This window comes from Pinus tabuliformis, chromosome 8 (assembly GCF_031772625.1).
Source record: "Pinus tabuliformis cultivar Carrire ecotype Pingquan chromosome 8, CPIR1, whole genome shotgun sequence".
Classification (NCBI taxonomy): Eukaryota; Viridiplantae; Streptophyta; class Pinopsida; order Pinales; family Pinaceae; genus Pinus; species Pinus tabuliformis.
In genome coordinates this window covers 689,939,657-689,963,550 of record NC_142294.1, presented here as the reverse complement: position 1 = coordinate 689,963,550, position 23,894 = coordinate 689,939,657, and the positions used below count along the sequence as shown (strand labels likewise).

The 23,894-nt window shown below is 37.5% G+C and overlaps 5 protein-coding genes across 6 annotated transcripts; 2 read left to right on the top strand and 3 right to left on the bottom strand.

The window, feature by feature from the left end:
- Positions 1-4,099: 4,099 nt before the first annotated feature.
- LOC149237472 (flavonol synthase/flavanone 3-hydroxylase-like) lies at positions 4,100-5,827 on the bottom strand. 2 transcript variants are annotated; one of them, XM_089366823.1, is made up of 3 exons: positions 5,219-5,827; positions 4,786-5,107; positions 4,100-4,566 (listed from the first exon to the last, which is right to left on the bottom strand). In XM_089366823.1, the coding sequence occupies exons 1-3, from the start codon at positions 5,617-5,619 to the stop codon at positions 4,261-4,263; spliced, it is 1,029 nt and encodes a 342-aa protein (XP_089222949.1). In that variant the 5' UTR covers positions 5,620-5,827; the 3' UTR covers positions 4,100-4,260. The 2 variants fall into 2 exon arrangements, with proteins under 2 accessions (XP_089222949.1, XP_089222950.1); XM_089366824.1 differs by having other exon boundaries at positions 4,103-4,563; positions 5,219-5,814.
- A 1,869-nt stretch (positions 5,828-7,696) lies between these two features.
- On the bottom strand, positions 7,697-8,323 carry LOC149237471 (uncharacterized). Its single transcript, XM_089369286.1, has one exon. The coding sequence runs from the start codon at positions 8,321-8,323 to the stop codon at positions 7,697-7,699; it is 627 nt and encodes a 208-aa protein (XP_089225412.1).
- A 2,137-nt stretch (positions 8,324-10,460) lies between these two features.
- LOC149237470 (uncharacterized) lies at positions 10,461-11,219 on the bottom strand. Its single transcript, XM_089369285.1, has one exon. The coding sequence runs from the start codon at positions 11,217-11,219 to the stop codon at positions 10,461-10,463; it is 759 nt and encodes a 252-aa protein (XP_089225411.1).
- An 8,702-nt stretch (positions 11,220-19,921) lies between these two features.
- Positions 19,922-20,953, top strand: LOC149237469 (uncharacterized). Its single transcript, XM_089369284.1, has one exon. The coding sequence runs from the start codon at positions 19,922-19,924 to the stop codon at positions 20,951-20,953; it is 1,032 nt and encodes a 343-aa protein (XP_089225410.1).
- A 1,233-nt stretch (positions 20,954-22,186) lies between these two features.
- LOC149237468 (uncharacterized) lies at positions 22,187-23,530 on the top strand. The gene is made up of 2 exons (XM_089369282.1): positions 22,187-22,995; positions 23,428-23,530. Exons 1-2 carry the CDS (start codon positions 22,187-22,189, stop codon positions 23,528-23,530), a joined length of 912 nt encoding a protein of 303 aa, XP_089225408.1.
- The last annotated feature ends 364 nt before the right edge of the window (positions 23,531-23,894 follow it).

Genomic DNA, 23,894 nt, shown 5'->3' with positions numbered 1-23,894 from the left:
TACAAGGAGGTTGAGATCTCAGAGGGGGCAGATGCCAATCCTCAGCTAGAGATTTAGAGATATACATTTCATGCTTTCTATTGTTTTCAAATTACAGACTTCAAAAGATTTTGTACTAGACCATGACCCCCTGAAATACTTTTGTTCTGATTCTAACATGACATAGCTAACATCTTCAGAGATTTTACTAAGACGCATGCTATCATGCTCGCCATGAACAAAAAGACAAAATGGTACCCATCAAACCCATAGTTGTAACTGCAAGCAGAGAGCAGGTTGGCTAGTGCCACGAGCTTAAACAAGAACATAAACCGGACATAGGACCAGAGATTTAGAAACGAAGACACATAGCAAAAACTACATAGAGCAAAGACAAGAGTGCCACCCGTCGGTGATGAACCAGCCTTAGTCTGCATGCTGCAGAGAGTCAGGCATGTCCTTATCCACCTGGCTAGACGAAGCGACCCAGGTGACGAAGCCATTGTCATCATTTCCTTCAATGCCGCCTTCAGGAGTAGTCACTAGGTTGAGAATGCAGCCTGCACGATGAGACGGTCCACAGGCTAGAATCTCGTTCTTTGTTGAGTCGGCCTGATGCAGAGGCGCTTCAGAAACAGGGGTGTCATCCTGCATATTGTCAGTGTTAGACACCACCCCGGCCCTTGAAGGACACTGTCTTCCTGAGATTGAGAGGAAGTAGTGTGAGCCGAGCTGGTAGGATTACTCTCTTCCTCAGCGAGAATGACTGTGATGCTGGCAGTCAATACAGGCCTGTTGAGCCTACTGTGGAAGGTGAACCTGGTAGTCTGAAATGAATTGTGCGGAAGAGGCCCAGCTTGACCCGGGGGCGGAGATGAAGGGGAGGCCGATGCAATGGGTATGACATTCTGCGGAGCAGGCCGAGAGGTTCTTCCTCTGTTCCCAGTGTTACTTCCTCTGCGTGGGACTCCTCGATGGCGAGGCATACTTTGAATGACAGGCCGACTGAGAAAGGGAAGAAGGCGGAGCTGACGGGAGAGAAGCTGAGCGCAGAGGAGCCCAACAACACCAGTTAACCAGGCGAGCTTCCAAACAAGTTGAGCCAGGCAAGGGTGCGGGAAGAACCCCGAGCGGAGGTGAAACGAACCAGTGACAATGGCGTGAATTAGATATGAATCCATACATAAAACCTTACACAAAAGCTCTTGAACCAGGCGCTCATAAATGCTGAATTGTGTGACCAACATACCGTTCTGCAGAAGATTAAATTCGCGTGCCTTTGAAGTTGTCCGCCAGCCCGAGGCGCATGCTGTGGGGGTCGTCCGCCAGCCAGGTGCAGGGCCAGCTGCCTGCTCTGTGCGGCCCCTCATAAATAACATTTATTAGCACCCGCATCCGGGTAATATTATTAATATTAATTAATTAAATTATAATTATATTATTCAAGAAATAAAATAACATAATTATTATTATATTATTATAACAATAATATAAAATTATAAAAATAATAATAACAGTTACAATTATCATTATAATTATAATTATAATTATAATAATAATAATAATAATAATATAATTATTAATAAAATAATAATATAATTAATATTATAATAATAATAATATAATAGCTATTATAATAATAATTATTACTATTATATTATTTTTGTTGTTATTATTATTATATTATTTTATTATTTTTATAACAACAATAATAATAATAATAACAACTATATTGAATTATTATTATTATTATAATAGCTCATAATAATAATCATGATCTAATAATAATTACAATTGTGATAAGTGAATTATTATGTTTAATTTTTTAAAGACCAGCCATTTATGATAATTAATGAATATATAAATAATAACAATGATATTCTTATATATTTATATATTGATGATTATTATATTAATATTATTATAATAATATAAACTCATAAAAATATAGTAATATTAAATATTAATAATTTTTAATAATAATAATAATAATAATAATAATAATTAGGTTTTATTAATTCAACCATTTTTATTTTAATATTTTTAATATTTATCTTAGGGTTTGTATACATTGGGTTTATAATATTAGTCCATTTTGTTTATCATTACCCAAGGGATTAATACTAAAAACCCAAGGGATTATGAATCAAAGGGAATAATTTTAAACATAAAAGACTAATATTATAAACGCAAGGAACTAATATTAGACAACCATGGTCAACCATGGTTGAATGTCACATTGTGACAAGGATTGTCTCACCATGAAAATAAACCATGTTTAATTTAGTCTTTCTAATATTTTTATTAGGGTTTACCAATGTTGGCTTTATAACATTAGTCCCTTGGGTTTGATATTAAACCCTATGATTAATATTATAAGCCCTAGATGAACCCTTATATGATAGGAATATTATATGATAGGAATATGAACCCTTAGATGAATAAACCCAAGGGATTGATAATATAAACCTAAAGAACTAATAACAACAAGAGATTAATACTAAAAACGTAAAAAACTAAAAGGATTAATAACATAACCCAAGGTATATAAAACCTAAGATAAACAAAAAGGACTAATATTATAAACCCAAGGAACTGATAAACCCAATGGTTTAATATTATAAACCCAAGCAATTATTGAGCCAAACAAATAAATATTAAAAACCTAAGGGATCAAGAAGTGCAAGGTATTGATATTACAAATACAAGAGATTAATAAAGATGACCATGATTGATATTATAAACCCAAGTTAATAATAAACCCAAAGGATTAATAATAAACCCCAAGAGATTATGAACCCAAGTAAATAATATTAAACCCAAGGGACTAATATTATAAACCCAACATTGGTAAACCCTAATATAAATATTAGAAAGACTAAAATAAACATGGTTTATTTTCACGGTGAGACAATCCTTGTCATGATGTGGCATTCAACCATGGTTGACCATGGTTGTCTATGATTGACAATGGTTGACTATGATCGATATTATAAACCTAAGGGAATAATAAACCCAAGGGATTGATATTATAAACCTAAAGGAATAATAAAACTAAGACATCAATACTAAAATCCCAAGGGATTATGAACCCAGAGAAATAATATTAAACCCACGGGACTAATATTATAAACCCAACATTGTTAAACCCAAATATAAACACTACAAACACTAAAATAAACATGGTTTATTTTGTTGGTGAGATAATTATTGTCACAATGTGACATTCAAACATGGTTGACCATGGTTTGATATGATTGACAGTGGTTGACCATTATTGATATTCTAAACTGAAGGCAATAATATTAAACCCATAGGGACTAATATTATAAACCCAAGGAAGTAATATACCCAATGGTTTAATATTATAAACCCAAGGAATTAGTGAACCCAACAGATAATTATTAAATAAACATGGTGTTTATTTTGATGGTAAGACAATCGTTGTCACAATGCGACATTCAAACATGGTTGACCATTGTTTGCTATGATTGACAATGGTTGACCATGATTGATATTCTAAACACAAAGCAATAATAAAACGAAGGGATTAATGCTAAAACCCCAAGGGATTATGAACCGAAGGGAATAATATTAAACCTAAGGGACTAATATTATAAACCCAACATTTGTAAACCCAAATATAAATATTACAAAGACTAAAATAAACATGATTTATTTTCATGGTGAAACAATCCTTGTCACAATGTGACATTCAACCATGGTTGACCATAGTTGACCATGATTGATATTATAAACCTAAGGGAATAATAAACCCAAGGGATTGATATTAAAACACAAATGAATAATAAACACAAGGGAGTAATACTAGAACCCCAAGGGACTATCAACCGAAGGGAATAATGGACTTTGTAAAGAACCACAATCACCAATCTTTGCATGAATAGATAATGATGCAACAAGTCCAGCATTCATTCCTTCAGACGTATCAGGACTAATATTATAGACCCAACATTCGTAAAATCAAATGTAAATATTACAAAGACCAGAATAAACATCATTTATTTTCATGGTGAGACAATATTTGTCAAAATGGGACATCCAACCATTGGACTAATATGGTAAACTGAAATATAAATATTACAAACACTAAAATAAACATGGTTTGTATTGATGATGAGACAATCTTTGTCAAAATGCGACATTCAACCATTGGACTAATATTATAAACTTATTACTCTTAGACGAACATAGGTTTATGTACCATATAAATTTATTAAACCGGAAAGTTTAGGCGCAGGTCCCACGTAGAGCTTTTGTTCATACAGCTACATTGCATTGTTCTTTAATATCAACTTTATCAATAGCGTAGACGGAGATGTTGACAAAATCTTGGGAGCTAGCAGGAGGGTGTGTCTTGTCATGGATTCTCTTGAGCATATAATCTTTGTACATGAATGCTGTGTAAGCAGCAGGGCAGTTGATGGCAGTGGTAAATTCAGGAAGAGGCCTCACTATCATACCCGGGTTTGGAATGCTGCCATATGCAAACGAGCATCGTCTTCTTTCTTTACTATTCAAAACACGATGCACAGCACTTCTGAATCTGTTGTTGCTCCATACCTGCTATATGTAGAGCACACCACACCCATTAGAGGCTTAGGATTGAATTCCTTAGATTTAATGGTATGAATATATGTTGATTCGTAGGTAACGAAATAGTTTAATTTACCATTGCTATGCTATATGTTATAAAATATTATGTAAATCAAGTTCAAATCACGGTGGACCAAACGAACACAAAAATAAATAAATAAATAATTATATGGTGATTCCTTGAGTTACCTGAAGAATATCGCCAATATTGATGACAAGGGCGCCCTTGGTAGGCTTGATATGCACCCATTTACCATCCTTGAGAACTTGGTACCCTCCACTCTCGTCTTGTCCCACCAGCGTGATGCAGCTGCTGTCCTGATGCTCCCACGCTCCTATCTCTTCCTGCTGGCTCGTGGCTCTCGGATAGCAGAGCACTTTTAAGGGCTCAATCCTGTCCCCATTGAGTTCCTTGAGAAAATTAGTAGGCAATCCGAGGCTTTGGGAGATGAGGCTCTCCATAAATTCCACCATCTTGGATAGGAATATCATCAGCTTCTCTATTACCATCCTGCACTAGCAAGTCACGATATCAAATTAATGACTTCCCTATCAATTGGCCTATACGAATATGAAGAACAATGTTTGAAATAATAATCGATAGCTATGCTGGTTTTCCTACCCTAACTGAGGCAATTCCTCCGGAAAAGCGTTGCACGCTGATGGGCCAACGCCATAGTATAGATTCTCGTATGAATCCCATCTACCCGGTGGATACAAATTGTAACCCATCACGGGAATCTCGGAGTTATCACCTCCCGGGGCCCGTGCTCTGGCCTTCATCTTCTCTTGTGCAGGATACTCGAAGAATATACGTGAACTAGCCAACACTTCTTCTATAAGATCTAAGGGATCTCCATGGTTTATGACTTGGAAAAATCCCCATTCTTCACATGCCTTACCGATCTGTCCAACAACAGCTAATTCCGCCGCTCGAGCAGCAGAAGGGTCATGGGGATCCAACAAAGGACCAACATCGATGACGGGAACCGCGGCCTCCTCGTCAACAACTGTAAAATCCATGCTGCGTAATTCCAACAATCACACAGAAAAACACAAGGGCATAGTCGACAAAGAGGCCTCTAATACTTTAACAGAAAAACAAAAATGCGTACTCGACAAAGGCGCCCCGGTCGATTGCAGGAGATAGCATGGCTCCTTTTATAGGAGAAAATGGAAATGGGTTATTTAACGAGGGTACAATTTTTTCTAATGGCGGGTGAGAAACTTTTTGAAGATGCTGGAATTGGTGAGAAATTTCTTGAAAAATAGAATAATGGGAATGTTTGAATATTTTTGATGGCCTAAATAGATTTATCACCGTTAAAAACCTACATCACCTGAATCTTCGAACTTAATAATTATAACTAAAATTTCCAAAAAAAATAAAATCATAGAAATAAAACATATACGACTTCTGATACTCTCTTCACCTATCAAATTTCAAACCGATTGACGCTGGGGCTATTCTTTTGGTCTCGTGATATAAAATAAACAATAGGTATTCTAAATCAGATGACCTCGGCGTTCAAGTGAGTCCTATCCATTGAATCCGAACAGGCCGATTTTGTTGACGAATCCATATTTATTAAATGCGAATGGGACCATATCATATCCTCGAATGGGACATTGAATTGAAAAGGAAAATAAATAGTTCAATGTTTTACGGACTACCGACATGTCAGAGGGCCGCTTTTACCATTGAGCATATAGATTAAATTATCCCATAGAATCTTCAATAGCAGTAGAACTTGAAACTTCGTGGCTCTCAATTATATGGCACAATAAAGTCAAACATAGCGATTGTGAAATGCATTTCGAAGTTGTTTCTGTGACGGTGAGCTTACTGACTGATTGGTGTTAGACTTTATATTATTGCTGATGAATTTTCATCGATCTATGACAGAGTATATATATATATATGATTTACACATTCAAAATATGAATAGTCAAGTTAGAAATAATTAAGATGGAAGTTTCTATATATATTTAAAATATGAAAGGTTAAAATAAATTTATATAAATCATAAAAAATTATGATAAATGGAACTTTCTACTTTTTATTAAATGATATGATTTTTTTTATTTATATATAGAGTTGGTATTGTTGTATTTTAATTTTATAATAATATGTATATTACAGATATGAATAGAGGAATTTTATTATTGAGTGCATAGTTTCAACAAATATATTGTAAAAATCCTTGATAATTAGGTATAGATTTTTCTTATTGATTATGGCTCACGATGATTTGTAATCAGGTTGAAAATTTTTGAAATTATTTTAAAACTGAAATAAATGATGGATATAAAGAAAAATAATTTTTATTTATATGGTCTGCATTTCTTAAAAGTATGCTTTTAATAGATAAAATATCTATTAAGGGATAAAATCATAATAAAAAATAAATAGAAAATTGTAATTGTAATTAAATAATGTTTTTTTGTAAGGTTCAGCGAGACTTTATATTAATAAAATATAGTAGAATACATGATGCAGAGTGGGAGTCGATGGGACCTCCCTGTGTCTGCCTTTGAACAACTGAGCTGGTCTAGTCTCTGCTCTCATTCTCTCCTCTCTTTTTTTTTAATTTTTTAATTTTTTTTTCCTTCGAGTGGATCGCTTGCAACTTATATAGTTGTCAGTAAATGGATATTTGGAAGAATCAACAGAGCCTGGCATTTGCTAAGTTTGCTGGTCTACCTTGTTTATGGTGTGGCATTTCTTTCTGAGATCCCCCTCCTCCAGGTCTTGCCAGAGGATGTGATAGTCTTCACTCTTGGACTGAACGCCCGCATTGGCTATGGTGTCGGCCAACTTATTTGCAGTTCTTCTGACTGCTTGAAAGGTGATGCCTTGAATGTTGCTGAGATGGACTTGCAGATCCTTCAGAATTGCCGAGAGCCTCCAACTGGGTGTGATCTTGTCCACTTGCGTGCCGTTTTGAAGTTTCCTCATCATCTTGATGACTATCTCCGAGTCTCCTTCCACTATCAGGGGTAGGAATTTGTAGTGGTCAGCCAGGGTGATGCCTTTGATGAGAGCAATCAGTTCTGCAGCATTATTGGTGTTATTCCCCAGATTGCCATGGTAAATGAGCTATATGTTCCCCATATGGTCTATGATTGCTCCGCCATATCTGTCTTTCCCCGAGTTTTGCTTTGACACGCCATCGCAGTTTAGTTTGAACGCTAGAAATGGCGGTGTTCTCCATTTGTCCCACTTCATCGCTTGCGTGGTCTGGTTCCTGCCTGTGGGATTGGTCCGGGCTTTGAGTTTGAGGATTTGGACAATCCTTTGATCCTTTGGAGACAGGTTCCCCTCTTGCTGTGTTATGTCCATGGCGTGGATCGTTTCTGTTATTAACTGCCTCGATTTTTCCATTAGCCTATCCACTGTCATCGCAGAATTCTTAAAGATTCGAGCATTGCGCTCTTTCCAGAGGATCCAGACCACGACTCCTGGAATGAGGTTCCATGCCTTGTTGATCAGATTATTGGTGGACATGGTTGATCGCCAATTGCCCAAGGTAAGACAGATCGAGTCTCTGTTTCTGTCGGTTTGCCTGAAGACAAAATCCATATCATCCCATATCGCACAGGCTATGGGGCATGTATTGAGAATGTGGTTGAGCGTTTCATTATCATTCTCGCAAAGGGCGCATCTGGAGGGTCCGATGAAGCCCTGCCACTGTAGATTGTTCCATGTGAGCACTCTGTTGTGCATGACCAGCCAGGAGAACATAGTTATTTTGGGCCAATTGCCTCTGGTCCATAGAGCGTGCCATCTGGGGCCCGGTTGCCAATCTGGTGAAGCAGCACTGATTCTGTAGGCTTCCTTTAGGTTGAAAGTTCCTTTAGAATTGTTTCCCCATCGCAGGATGTCTTCTCTGGTTGACGTGAGGATTTTGCACTGTTCTAGTTGTTGTAGGAGTTGTTCTATGTTTCCATTGTGGTCTTGTGTTGGCCATTGATCTTTGGATAGCCATTTTTGCCAGGTGGTGGTCACTGTTTGTGGTTGCTAGTAATCTGCTACCTTTATTAGCCCTGCCTCTTGCATGTCATTTTTGACTGTAGTCCAATCTGGGTGGTGCAAAGGAGGGAGTTGCTGCCAAGCATCCTCCCAAAATAGGGTAGTGTTGCCTTGGTGCACTTCCCAGAAGCAGTGTTGTTGAACAAGGTGTCGATTTTCCCATACTTTGTTCCAGAGGGGAGAGCCTTGAGTGTTGCCTGTGAGCCTGATGAGGTCTTTGTCCTGTGTTTGATTTGTGTACTTTTCCATCCACAAGGTGCCCCAAAGGAAATTAGGATTCTCCACCCATCTCCACCATATTTTTGCTGCAATAACCTTGCTTAGGATTTTAGGATCTCTTAGGCCCAGACCTCCTGCCAGCTTTGGTTTACATATGTCTGTCCGCTTGAGGAGGGCCCATTTGCGCTTCTTTGAATCTCTGTTCTAGAGGAAGGACCACTGGATGTTCCGAATGGATTTGTAGATTGATTTGGGCACGACAAGGGCCGAGAGCATATAGGCTGGCATTGTTTGAAGCACTAATTTGACTAGTACCAGTCTACTAGCCATGTTTAGGGATCGATGAGTCCAACTGCTTAATCAGGATTTCATTTTGTTGAGGAGATCTTCCCAATTTGTAGTTTTGGGGGCATATTCTGAAAGTGGTATGCTGAGGTATTTGGTTGGAAGGGAGTTCCTCTGGATCTTGAGAATTTTGCTGAGATTTCTCTGCACAGGAATAGAAGTGTTGAAGAAAAATAATTTGGATTTAGCTAGATTGATCTCCATACTTGAGGCTTCCATGAAGGTACTCAGCACCTTGTTGAAGGTTCGGGCTTCCTTCACTGTGGGGGCTCCCATAAGCATTGTATCATCGACAAATTGTTGATGCGTTACTGTAGGTCCATGATGCACAGCTTTGATGCCTTTGAGCTGATTCATTTGGACTGCTTGGGATAGGGATCTTCCGAGGCCCTCTGCCATGATGACAAAGAGAAAAGGTGACAAAGGATCCCCTTGCCGTATGCCTTTGGATGGGCGGAATGGTTGTAAGGGGCCTCCGTTCAACATGATTGAGAAGAATGCTCCTGAGACCATTTCCATTATCCATTTTATCCAAATCTAACTAAAGCCGAAAGGCTTAAGGATTTCTCTGATATATGTCCAGCTGATTTTGTCAAAGGCCTTGAAGAGGTCAAGTTGAATGAGCATGCCTCAGATTTTTTTAGTTTTTATAGAATACATCACCTCCTGGTTGAGAATGATGCTGTCAGTTATCTGTCTTCCTTCAACATATCCAGACTGTTCATGAGAAATGATTGAGGGAAGGATGGGTTTAAGTCTGTTGGCCATCAATTTTGAGAGGATTTTATAGATGACGTTGCAAAGTGCTATAGGTCTGAATTTGTCGGGGGAATCAGCATGATCAGATTTAGGGATGAGGGTGAGGAAGGTAGCATTGATGGCTGGCAGCACTCTCTTGGTTCTGTGGAAGTTCTTTATCAGATTGAAAAGGTCTGCTTTGATGATATGCCAACAGGCTTTGAAGAATTCGATTGTGAAGCCATCTGGTCCAGGGGCTTTGTTAGAGGCCATGGTGAAGATGACATCTTCGATCTCCTACTCAGTGAATTCTCTTAAGAGAGGGGAGTTTTTCTCCTTCGTTACTAAGGGGGGAATAGCACTAGTGATTTTGTTGATAGCTTGGGTTCTATCTTGATTGGGCTCAGAGAGTAGTGACTGAAAGTATAGATTTAGTTCTGATCCTATTTGCTCTATGGTTAAGACTTTGGCACCATCATCTTTTTTGAGAGATAGAATACGATTATTGGCTCTGTGCTGAATGGTTGATTTATGGAAGAAGCTTGTGTTTTCGTTCCCCATCCTTTAGCCACTGCACACGTGATTTTTGTTTCCATAGCAGCTCTTTTTGTCTTAACCTGTCTTCCCATTGCTTTTGGAGGTTTAATTCCTGAGCTAGCCTGTCCTCGTTAGGCCCGTCCTTGATCATTGATTGTTGGAGGCTTGCCATCTTTTCCTCGAGCTCTTTTTTGGCTTGAAAAATGTTACCAAATGTGTTCTTGTTCCAGCATTTGAGCTTTGTTTTAATGCTCTTGAGCTTTTGCTGAAATATGTACATAATGTTGTCGCTCTTTACAGAGGTTTGGGTCCACAAACTTTGTATATTTTGCATGAAGGTTGGGTGGTCTATCCAGAATATTTCGAACCTGAAAGGCCGGTTTTGGGGCTTGATCATATTGGTGAAGTGCAGCTGTACTGGCCAGTGATCTGATCCCCCAATGGGCAGGATGTTGGCTTCCATGTCTAGATTCTGGAGCATGATGGATTCCGATATGAGGAACCTATCAAGCCTTGATGCAACCTGTCTATTTCCCCCTTTCTTATTGTTCCATGTGTGTAGACCATTGACTGTGGGAACATCAATGAGTTTAGATTCTGCTATGAAGGTGCTGAAAGCTTCCGCGTCTTTATCTAATCTTCTTAGGCCCCCTTTCTTCTCCGCTAGGTTGGTGATCATGTTGAAATCTCCACCTAGGATCCAGTGGTTGGCACCATGGTGATGTCTGATTTCGTTCAAGTCTTCCAACATCTTGAACTTCTCCTGAACTCGCTACGGTCCATACACATTGGTGATGCATATCGTTTGTTGTGAGTCTGGCATGTTGAAGATCACTGATAGCGAATGCTTAGTGGATAGAGAATTCTGCAAAAAGAACTTGTTTTTGTTCCAGAATATTAGGAGCCCTCCTGCTTGCCCAATGGCCTCTGTGCTTGTGCATTGAAAGATTTTTGCAAATAGTTTCTTGAGCGTTTCTATGCCATTGGTGAGCATTTGGATTGTTGTAGTAGGACCAAGACTGTTGATTGCGTGAAAAGACGGTTTTTAAGGATTCATCTTTTGGAGGTGCCATTTAGCCCTCTGATGTTCCATGTAGTTATCTTCATTAAGAAATCTTCGGTGTGGCTAAGACCAGAGCCCTCATCTTTCCTTCATTTATTAGGCACCTCCCGAGTTCTTGTATTTGTTGCTTTGTCGATTTTCTGCCCCGTTTTCTTCTTGGACCTTTTGGATTATATTGGTCCAGGTCTACGTTTGCTTGGATGCCTGTTTGGCTGCTTTCTCCCCATTGCTTTTTAGCTGCATTCTGATTCAGATATTCTAACTGCAAGTATGCCATTTCGATTTTCTCCAAGTGTTCCTAGGGAATGGCATTCACACCCTGTTTGGACCATTGTTCGTTGACCTCCTGGAGATCCAGGTCCCCCAGAATTTCTTCCAGAGGATTGGTAGGAGCGGTTGAGGGCAACCAATTTGGTTGATGTTCTGTGCAAGGAGGGGTATGCAGAGGAGCGGAGCTTGTATCGCTGTGGTTTGAGTTGGGTTGCGGGACTTGAAGCTGCTCCTTGGTTTGGGGTTGGTCCAAGCCAGGGATGGAGGTGGTTGAAGGGTTGGATAGTTGAGGCTGCCGAGGTGGATCTTGAGCCAGAGGGGCTTGGGATTTTGGAGGGTTTTCGAATGGATCCTAGTTGCTTAGAACTTCAAAGCTATTTTGATGGGTGAGGATTGGGTTGGGGGGGTTTTTCAGAGGATTTTTCCCTTTCTGCTTTTTGCTTTTCCTGGTAACAGGGATGAAATCTGGGGATGGGTTGTCCGCTTTGTCTGTTTGGGGTTGAGGGTTGATTTAGGGGCCACCCATGACTAAGATGTCCATGCTGTCGGCATTTCCTGCATCTAAAAGGAATATTTTCATAGTCGATGGCCTGCTTCCACTGAATACCTTTGTGGATCAGAGCAATATAACCTGGGAGAGGTCCTGAGACATCCATATAAACAGAGATTCTAGCATAGGCAGTGTATTTACCTTGAGATGTGAGGTCTGAAGTTTTGATGAATATACACAACTTGTTCCCGATGGCTTCTAGGATCCGCTCATTCCAATAATCCACCGGCAGGGAGTATAGCCTGAGCCAGACTGGAACTTTTGTGAAGTCTTCTTGCTCTGGAACAAAGTTTGGCTTCCAGTACGTTATGTAGAGTCCTGCCGAGTTGTAGAAGTATGGGCCTCCTTCGAAGGTGCGATCTTTTTCTTCCTTGTGGGTGAAGATGACTGTGAAAAAATTCCTTGCTCCTAACTGTAGTTCATAGTTTCCTTTGGGCTTCCATTTCGTGTTTATCCACCAGCAGAGAGCTTTTTCATTGAGTCTTACTCCCATGAACTGACAGATTAGGGCATGTTTTCTCATGTGATCTCTGTATTCTTCAATCCATGGGTCTTCGATGATTAATGAGGGAGTTTCCTTCGATATCGTTTTGTAGGGGGATGATCCATTTGCTTCGTTTTGGTTTGGGAAGCTTTTCTCAGCCACAGATCCATTTGCTGTCGAGGCATAGATTGTCGTTGGCGCTTTGCCTCTATCCCTGGATCGGGAGGCGGATGAGGTAAAGGTGGGCTCTGGAGGGAGGCTGCCGAAAACGAAGGGGCCGAAGGCTGGGGGGGTCGATCCCCCCTGAGGGTGTTCATTGAGCGCTGCTTCTAGGGTTTGGTTGCAGAGCGTTCTAGCTTCTCCTGAAACAAATTTCCGTGTGCCAAAAAAATTGTAATTAAATAATGTTATTATAGTTTATAACTTTAAATTTTATAATGAGTATAAATTCAAATCATAAGGAATAAAAAATAAGTAAATTTTTACTACTATTGTTTTTAGCATTGAGAAATTTTAAAGTATGAAATATGTTTTTAAATATAAATGATTTAATTTATCTTTTTTAGTTTGGTAGGACTATATCTTTATCATGCTCAATATATCACTTAAAGAATCACTATGTATCCAAAATCCAGTAGATAAAAATAAATAAACTTTTAAATATTTTTATTATTTTTATTTTTATTTTTAATTTCAATAGGTATAATTATATTTAAATTTTTAAGCCAAGAAATATATAATTAAATTTTGTATTTACAATTTATTTTATTACTAATCTATTAAATTATGTGAATGGATATTAGTTACATCTAACATAGCCAGATATATTAAATAGTTTTTAAAATTTGATAGGCAATAATGCATGATAAACATGAAGGCTCTTACTCTTTAAATCTCACATTGCACATATTAAAAAGAAAAAAACATAAAAATAATTAAATTATAAATTTGTAAAAATTATTATTAATTAAAAATAATTAATATATGATTTAAATACCTATATATCTTAAAAACATTTAATAATATTCTTAACTATAGGGATTCACATTACTTTATTTTGGATTTTTTAACTTGTAAATAGCTCTTCTTACAATACAGTGAGTTAATATTATGGCATTTCAATACCATATGCCCAATATAACATTTGTTGATATAACATTTTTATTAATTAATTAATTTGATATAATATAATTAAAATATCATAAAAACTGGTAAATAAATTTTATTTTTTTATTAATAAATATTTCTATAAATATTCTAATATATGTTATAGTAATTAAATATCTAAAATCTATTAAATAATTACTCATAATGAAATTAAATTATAAAAAATATTATTTCAAATACAAACACTTATATAAGCCTAACAAATATGATACTAGTTACATCTGAAATTTAATTATCCACCAAACAAACTTAAAATTTAATCATCCATCGAACAAGCTTAATATTCTTTGTATATAGAATTTAATTATGTATTAAACAAACGGCTATATTTGATATTTAAGTAAACACGTAAAGAGATATCTCAAAGATATAATAATAAATTTTATTTTAAGAATTTTTTTCGTTGGTATTTTAAAACCCATTTTTTATCTCTGAATTTCTCCAATGTCCATATAGTTGAAATCCATCAAGAGGCTTAAAAATAATATTGAAATAGAATATAGCTGAAAAATAATATTGAAATAGAATATAGCTGAGGGAATCTATTTTACTTCCGCGACTAATTTTAGCATAAATAATATTGTATCAAACATTTAATTACTAACCTATATTAGTAATATGGTAACGTATTATGGTTTGTGAATCTTTCCTTATGGCTCCTTTGTCTTCTCATTCTTATTATTAGTCTTTACATGTGGCTCGTTAACTTCATCTTTGTCTTATTTGTACCTGAGAAATTTTCGAATCTTAAAAAAAACAAAAATTAATATTAAACGTTTCTCAACTAGTTTTTGGGCTTTACCGAGTCATATCGGCTTTCTATCTATAAAATTTCCACCACTATATTCTCAGTCTTGAATTTAGTACCAAATTTCATCGCTCTTTATTATATATTCTCAGTCTTGAATTTAGTACCAAATTTCATCGCTCTTTATTATTCATAGGATATTTTGTGTGAAGGTGATTGCTTCTAATTACTACGGATAGATGGTGAAAATAATTTATTTCCTTAATTTGCTTAAACGCAGTAATATTTTGTTATTTTGGATATGAAAATTATTTTTAACATTTGAATGTGATGGAGAATATTTTAATTATATTTATTTTGAAATAAGGATAGTAGGGATTTAATATTTATGAAATATTTTAGAATATTTTTTGTAATATACAAAATCAAAGATTGACATTTATGGTCAGAGTGCTTATGTATATTTTGCTTTTTTAATTAAATTGATTAATTAAAAAAATGTCATATAAACAAGTGTCATATGAAGTGAGTTATGTTTTTTGGGGAATATGGTATTGATCAATCATGATATTGTGAGCCTATTTACAAATTAAGAATCTCCATTGTAAAATAGGAGTAAATATCCATAATTAGTCATCTTGTTCCATCTTTTTAAATTTACATATTTTTAGCTTATATATTAATTATCTTTATTATTAATAATATTAATAATTAAAAATAAAATTATATTCTAGTTATTTTTATGTCTTTTTTTAATCTTTTGTATTATAAAGTAAGTGTTTGTATATTTATTATGGATTGATGTCTATCGGCATTTACTAACTATATAATTTGTATGGCTGCACAAATCTTTATTTATAAATAGATTTAAAAATATTGAATTATAGTTTATTGGTGTTGGATAATGTTAATTTAGGATTCAAGGACTGTTTTCTCCCTAAACACAGTTGAAGTAGCATGAGTATAGATCCATCTCAACCATCGATCTAGCAAGCGCCTAGAGGGATCAAATCTATCTTAAGGTGCAAACCTCTTTAAAGTGTTAAACTTGGATTATAAATTTGCACCTCTAAAGATTCAACCTCTTGAAAATTTACTTTGCCACCTTGATTAGGTACATTGCATAGCTTAAATTTGCAATTCCATCAAACTGTTGCTAAACTTTAAAAAAAAATTAACCCAAAAAATATTCTTCAAAAAGGACGTGAATAATTTTACTATAATTTTTTTTTCAAATGTTTTATATAATATATACACATTTTTTTTCAGCCATATATAATATATACATATTTGGAATTGAAATTTCCACTTAACACGAGCTTTGAAATATTTTATTTTATTTTATTTATTAATTAACGATATTTTGTTTTATTTTATTTATTAATTAACGTGTTCACGTTAAAATATATTTCTTTCTTTTTATTAAATATTACTTAACGTATATATTGAAATATTTTGTTTATTATTCCTATTATATTTTTTATTAAAAATATTTGAAATGTCATTTATTACATTCATATTAAGAACTAAATCAATTACACATCTTCTTATTATTTAGAAGTTAGTGATTTTTTTTTGTTTCTTTCAATTACTTCTTTTCATTGAACATTGAAATATTTTATTATGATCAACACACAAAGACATATATATAATTATACATGTTATCTCTCTACATGTGAAGTTGATATTCGAACAAATTAGATAAATTAGCTAGCATTAATATTGAAATTGTTTATTTAAGTCTTATACTACAATAATTTTAAAAAAGATAAGAATTATATAACTCTTTCACACTCAAAAGTGAATATATATATATATATATATATATATTCTTTTTAAAGTTGATATAAATTATGTTGCTTGATTTTTTATGGTTGCGAATAAAGTATTGTTATGATGCATTTTTCTCTTTCATACTTGGTCGTAACATCAACAATGCTAGATTATTTATGGCTAAAAATGAGAGTGAAATATTTTTATGGCATCTAGAGTATGTATTTTAAACTTTTCTATTATATTTAGTGAAAACTAATCAAATATACGTATTGGTTTTGTTTTTTTTTTTTTATAGTAAAAAACATTATTTTATTTTATTTTTTTTAAACCATATTAAATTAAAAATGAAAACAGTGTTGACATGATTTTTGGAAGAGCAGAGCGGAGCGCTTGTGACGTGGGAACCAGGCGAACTACCAGCATCCAGGGGTCCTCAGTTACCCAATCCCAGCCCGAGATGTAGATCCTCTGGCGGACGCCTAAACCAATCAATGGCCTGCGTGAGGGCCCTCATCTTTCCTACATGCCCTCCATGCATGCAGAGCAAATGCTGGGCGATGGTGTCATTATCTGTGCCAAGTTAAAACTCTTGCGTTTTTACCTTAATCGACTTCTGCGCGGGTCTTTTTCCGCCACCCTTCTATGCTCGGCTTTTGCGCAGGTCTTTTTCGACTCACGCTCTCCTCTCTGTTCCATCAACTTTTCCTATTCTCTTCATGGCCTCTTTATTCCTCTTTAGAACATAAATATTTTCTTTTATCGCGACGCTGGCTGGATGTCTGGTGTTTGTTTCATCTGGAGCTCACGTTCGGGGTGTTTGGGCTCTTGCTCCAGGTCAGTGCCTGTTTATCTCATCTTCGCTCTCTATTTTATACATTATTGCCTTTTTTGTTATTAGATTTCAAGGATGGTCTTTCTATATACCTTTTGATATGTCTGTATGAATTCGTCCTGGTTTTGTTTTCCTGCTTAAGCGTTATATGAGCTGCTATGTGTCAATCTCTGGTTTTTGATGAAGAAATTTCAAGATGATAAAAGATATTCTTCTCAGACTTAGAAATCTAATTGTCATATATAAACCTTGCACTGATGTAAGGTTTAAGATAGGATATTGGTGGTGCATCTTTAAGGTTTATTGTTGCTGTCTAGGCTGTGATGAACCTTCTTCATAGCACATAGCGTTTCTTCAAGGGTCTTGAAATCGAGTCCTGGTTTCTCTATTCTTTCCTCCCCTTCAGAATTTTTTTTGATGGCCGGTCATGTTTTCCTCCTCCCCCAGATTTTTCAAATTGGTCCTGGCATTATGTTATGAGTAAAGTCTTCTTAAATCCTTGTATGAGTCCTTACAACTAAATCCTTAATAAATCCTTTTTGGGGTCCTGGGTGGCATAGATGTCACCCTCTGGACATCCTTTGTAGAAGGATCCTTTATGAATTGCCCTAGATCTCTCTCTCTCAGTGTCCTTATTCTGTACCCTCATCCGCTTTGATATTTACTTCCCTTAGGACGAGGTTGGCTTTGGTTGTCAGGTTCCACTAGATTTTGGGTACTTTTCTGGATTTGGATCTATCTAGACTGTCCTCAGATCTCGAGGATATTTTTTGGCGGTGCATGGAGGGGGTCTCTGACGCCATCGCCACGAAAGACCTTATCAAAGCCACCATGGAGGCTGAACAAGCTTGGGTGCTGCCGCTTTGGCAGGGGATTGGAAATCAACTTTAGATGACCTGGTGGTCAAGCCATCTATACAGAAATATGATTCGTCCACCCTGAAAGAGGTAGAGGTGTCACAGGAAGGTAAAAGCATCGAGGGTAAAAGTCACAGCTATAATAAGCTGCACAAGCCTGCCAAAACATCTCCCCCCCCGCCAGCGATAAGAATTGAGAGTGCGCAGTTAGACAACAGAATAAAGAGCTTGTAGAACCTGGCACTTATTGGAAAATGGCATTTCCCCGAAATGTCCGATTCTGACATGAGGAAATGGCTGGCGAACTTCTGGAAACCAGTCATTGGCTACGTTCCGGTCAAATCAAGCCTAATGAGAGAATGGTATTGTTTCCACTTCTTAAGTGCTGCTGACGCCGAAGCCATCTAGAGTCGGCCATGGGTTTTCAAAAGGAGTTTTCTTGCCCTGTATAGATGGTATATCGGCTTTAATACTTTGAAAAACACCCCCATGAATAATCTTATTTGGGTGAAATGCCCGAACCTTCCCCTAGAGCTCTGGTCTAGTGAAACTCTAGAGGTGATTGGCAATGCTATAGGACGTTTCATCTACATCGATCCTTGGTGCTTGGGCGAAAAGGATAAAAGAATCACATGGATTCTCATTCAAAAGCCGTTTAGGGGAGGTTATCCAGACCATATTGAGATTAGTTGGAAAAATCAGGTTATTAATCAGAGACTGGATTTCTGGGGTATACCTTTTAGGTGTGTTGCTTGTCGCAAAATGGGCCACTTAGTAAAAAACTGCCCCAGTGTCAAATTGTATGGTTTAAGACGGGACAGGCAAAAGACATTTGGAAATGACTTACCATCTTCTCCATCCTCCCCGAGAATCTCATTTCACTGTCCTAGAAATCTTGAGCCCCCACACGATCAATCTATTGATCTGTCTGTGCCCCCTGAGTCCTTCCCCGATTGTCTGAATACTTCAAATAGCCCTGTCATTTGTAGTTTGTCTGGGATCCAAAGATCCCCCTTTCTTGAGCCGAGAGAGGATAGGCTTGTCCCATCGCCGCGTCCCATGAATCAGAAGGAGTTTTTATCCGACTCTCATCATTTTCTATTGAAGGGGGCAGACCTTTCCATGGGTTCTATTCCCATTCCTATTTCATCCTCATCACCGCAACCTGATCTAGCTGGCCTGGGCCACAATAGAGGAAACGAGCTGTGTGTCGTGCCTACCCCTTTAAATTCCCCAGCCTCATCGCCTGTCAATCTCTATGACAGTGATCTGGATCACTTGCTTAATAGGAAATCCCTCGAACTGGAGCCGCTTACGATACACAAGCCTGGGTCCACTGCTATGCCTGTTATCAGCCCGGACTCGGCAAGGAATATTACGGTCCGGAAGAAGAGTAGGGGTGGCAGCAGACACTTTAGAGGGAGATCTACAGTTACTGATAAAGGAATTAGAAATTTGTATTTGGTTGAGGTGCCTATCTATGATCTGCCTGATTCACAGCCCCTTAGAGCAAGTCTGGCTGGTGAATCATCTAAATGATACCTATTATATCTCTGAATATTAGGGGTCTTGGCATTGATCCCAAACACATAACGCTAAAAAATTTCTTCTTCCATTCCAGGGCTAGTATAATCCTCATCCAGGAAACCATGCACAACCGGGAGGACACTTTATCTTATTTCAGGAAAATGCTCCCTACATGGTACATGGTTGCAACAGAGGCTCGTGGTTTATCAGGGGGCCTGGCTACTCTTTGGGATCCAGTTCGTGTAAGAGCAAAGGCGTACAAGTGTTGTGCAGGGATTATTATAGCAGCTTCTATAAGGGGATGCGACTCTCCCATCAATATTCTTAATGTATACGCGCCATATAAAAACCGAGTTCCCTTCTGGAAAATAATTTTTTCCACATATCTATTCGACATCGAACATCTCCTTATTTCTAGCGATCTGAACGCTGCTTTGATCTCTGGAGAGGTATGGGTCCAGGGGAAGTTAAACAATGCACTTGCTAATCTCATTAATTTAGAGATGCTCAACAGGAATATGGTGGATATTACTCTTGTGGTGATGAAACCGACATGGACAAATGGCAGAGTCGACAAGGCCTATATAGCTAAAAGAATAGACCGGTTTCTTGTACATATCAGCATCCTTGACAAAATGGGTATGCCAAGCTCATCTGTGGAAAACATTATGATCTCGGATCACAGACCCATTCTATTAACATGGCCTGGAAATCAATTCAGAACGGGATACTCATTTAAGTTTGATAGAGGTCACCTCCAGGATACTGCTTTCAACGAATATATTCAAAATGCATGGAAAGAGATTAAGGAAAGGGACAAACTCCACATTTTCTCTACCTTTAGAGAAAAAATGGTTGAGATCAGGAAGTTGGTTGAAAAATGGCAGATCCAGAAGCGACAGAAAGATATAAGAGATTTACAGAGGATTCAACAAGAGCTGGACTTGCTGCTGAGATCAACAGATTATGCCTTTTTCTCTTTTGAGATGAAGTGCCGATTAAGGAATTTAGAGAAGGAAAAATTCAATCTGTTGCAACAGGAGGAAGCAGAATGGAGGCTCAAAAGCAGAGCTTTATGGATTCAGGAAGGAGATAAAAACACCAAGTTCTTCCATAACTATGCAAGTGCAAGGAGAGCCAAAAATTCCATTTGGAAAATAAAGGATGATAAGGGCGGGTATGCTGTTTCTCAAGAGGCTATCACAAAGTAGGCAGTTAGTTTTTTCAAGGAACAATATTGCAGTAGAAAAGATATTGCTTTCAGGGATATTCTTTGGGGCATTGACTTGGTTCCGGAAATGTTTGACGAGGAGAAGAACGAAGCTCTGTTCCAGCCAGTCACAGAAAATGAACTTCTTGGAGTTATGAAGTCTTTCAAGAAAGACAAATCCCCTGGCCCCGACGGATGGACAATTGATTTCCTGATCCATTTCTTTGACCTCTTCAAATTATATCTGCTCAGTATGGTGGAAGCATCTAGATTATCGGGTTGCATTCACCACCACACTACTTCCACTCTGATTGCTCTTATCCCAAATAAGGGAGTGCCTGAATCATTCCTGGACTTCAGGACAATTTCCTTATGCAACATAACATTCAAGATTATTACAAAGATTATAGCTGAAAGAATCAAAGTGACGTTGGCATCCTGTCTTTCTCCAAAACAACATGCTTTTTTAAAAGGCCAAAATATTCTAGATGTCGTTGCCAGCACACAGGATTGCTTACATTCTATGTTCTTGCATAAATCAGAAGCTGCTATTATGAGAATCGACCTCCAGAAAGCTTATGATGTTTTGGACTTGGGATTTATGCAAAGTCTCCTGGCGAAAATCGGTCTGAAACCCGGCCCTATTTGATGGATTATGGCATGTATTGAAAATGTTAACTATGTTGTCATAGTTAATGGTGTTCCCTCTCCTTATTTTTGTGCGGAAAGGGGCTTGTGACAGGGCTGTCCACTGTCGCCTCTCCTTTTTATGTTGGCCATGAACTCCTTGAGTCTGCACATCAACCGAGCAGTGGAGGAAAAAGCGTATGCTTCGGTAAAGATCTGCAAGCAAATTTACATTTCTCATAATCTGTTCGTTGATGACGTCCTGTTATTTGCAATGTTGTCTAAAGCATCCTAGACATGCATTAAAAATATCCTTGACCGTTTCCAAAAGGCGACTGGGCTTATTATTAACAAGGCCAAATTGTTCCTGTATCACAATGAAACCGGCTGGGACACAACTTTATGGATCTCACAGCTCTTTGGGATAGAAAATAGATCTTTGATTGATGGAATCAAGTATCTGGGATTCCACCTCAAAGCAAAGGCATATTCAAAGAATGATTGGAGATGGCTACTTGAGAGATTTTTTAGCAAGATTTCGATGTGGGAACATAGATCTATATCGTTGGGAGGAAGAGTCATCCTCACCCAATCTGTCTTGATGCAAATGGCGGTTTACTGGGCCCATCTTTATCTCCTCCCGGCCAGTATTATCCATGCCATGAACAGGATCTCCGCCAACTTTATTTGGGGTGCTAAAGCAGATAGAGGAAAAATCCATCTGTCAAAATTGAATCTCTTAACAATGCCAAAAAAGCTCAGGGGCTGGGGTCTGATGGATCTAAGGCTTTTCGGAAAAGCTCTGGTCTGCAAAACTTTGTGGAGAGGTATCTTCGGCGCAAATCCTTGGAGTGCTATCATTCATCAGAAGTATCAAAAAGGCAGAAGCCTGGAGTTCTGGTTCAGGTTCGGCTCCATTGGAATTAAACAGGGTTCTGCAATTTGGCACAGCTTCAGAAAAATTGAAAAATACTTCTTAAACAATCTGAAATGGAGGATGTTCTCTGGAAGGAAAATCTTCATTGGTATCGACTCATTTGCTGGCTATAGGGGGAATCTCCATGTTCCAGACCCTCTTCTATTTTTCCTTCACAGAATGGGTATTTTTACTTGGGACAAGATCATTGCGGAGTGGAGGGGCCTTATGCCTTCTCTGAAGGACGCTGCTGACATTGGCCTTCCTCATGCCTTGTTTTTACCTTGGGAAAATGTCAAGAATGCTCTAGCTGAAGGAGGGATGAAGCGTGCCGAGCCAGAAGATCACTTAGTATGGTCCCTATCACATTCTCATTCGACAGCGACTGTAAAAGATATCTACTATGATCTCGTTTCCAAAAAAAATATGCCTGCCAGACAGATTTTTCCGGTGCAATGGTGGAAACTTGGTTGTCCTCTCAAAGTGATTATTTTCTCATGGTTAGTTTTCTACAACAAAAACTTAACATGGGAAAACTTGAGGAAGAGGTGGTGGCATGGTCCCAGCAGATGTGTGTTGTGCAACGCTGAGGAGGAGACAAACCTCCACATGTTATTCAAATGCGCGGCCTCCCAACAAATCTGGTATGAATTGGCTTCTTCTTTACATTTTCCTCACCTGAGTTTCATTTCTGTTAATGCAGCTTTTGACTGGTGGGGAAGACAAGAGGCATCTAAGCGTCCAATCCTTCCCATTGTGTTATTGTGTGTCTGGAAGTGTAGAAATTTAAAAATTTTTGAAGACACAAACATCTCCTTCAAGACTGTTTTATTAAGCTTCTCCTCTCTCTATGAATCTATCCAAAGATAGGACAAAGAGCTCTACAGGTTCATGGTCTGGAGCAAAGTGTTGGATTTTTGTGGGTGTCCAAGGCTTCGGCTTCTTACACATGGAGAATCAGCTGGCTTGATCTTCTACATTGTAAAGCCTCCTCCGGCGAATGCCCGTTTCGGCAGTCGTCTACCATCTGAGTGATATCTTGGGCTCCTCTCTCTTGTCGTTCTTTTTGGTTATGTTTTGTCAATTAGATCATCCAGCAGCACGTTGTGGCAATATTTTGTGATATATGTTTTTATGTGTCCTGTTTTATATCATATGCTTCTATACGGTGCCCAGTGGTTTTTTAAATATGTCTTTCAACTTCATGTAAAATCTGTTCAAAGCTGTCTTTTGAGTCTGGTCACCATTGTTATGGGAACCAAATCGCTTCTCTATATTCTATAGGTCATGCTGTATATATTGCCTCAATATAATATATTGCTTTTTCTTCTGAAAAAAAGAAGATAAAATGACACATTTCTATTATAATTATAAAAAGCATCTCTTAACATAAAATATA

Coding starts and splice junctions, on each gene's coding strand:
- LOC149237468 (XM_089369282.1), top strand. CDS start 22,187: ATGGCGGTTTACTGGGCCCATCTTTATCTCCTCCCGGCCAGTATTATC. Junction 22,996..23,427: donor AAAGTGATTATTTTCTCATG/GTTAGTTTTCTA, acceptor TGGGTGTCCAAG/GCTTCGGCTTCTTACACATG.
- LOC149237472 (XM_089366823.1), bottom strand. CDS start 5,619: ATGGATTTTACAGTTGTTGACGAGGAGGCCGCGGTTCCCGTCATCGAT. Junction 5,108..5,218: donor GAGGAATTGCCTCAGTTAGG/GTAGGAAAACCA, acceptor TTGCTAGTGCAG/GATGGTAATAGAGAAGCTGA. Junction 4,567..4,785: donor ATATTGGCGATATTCTTCAG/GTAACTCAAGGA, acceptor CTCTACATATAG/CAGGTATGGAGCAACAACAG.
- LOC149237470 (XM_089369285.1), bottom strand. CDS start 11,219: ATGTTGGAAGACTTGAACGAAATCAGACATCACCATGGTGCCAACCAC.
- LOC149237469 (XM_089369284.1), top strand. CDS start 19,922: ATGGTTGCAACAGAGGCTCGTGGTTTATCAGGGGGCCTGGCTACTCTT.
- LOC149237471 (XM_089369286.1), bottom strand. CDS start 8,323: ATGCACAACAGAGTGCTCACATGGAACAATCTACAGTGGCAGGGCTTC.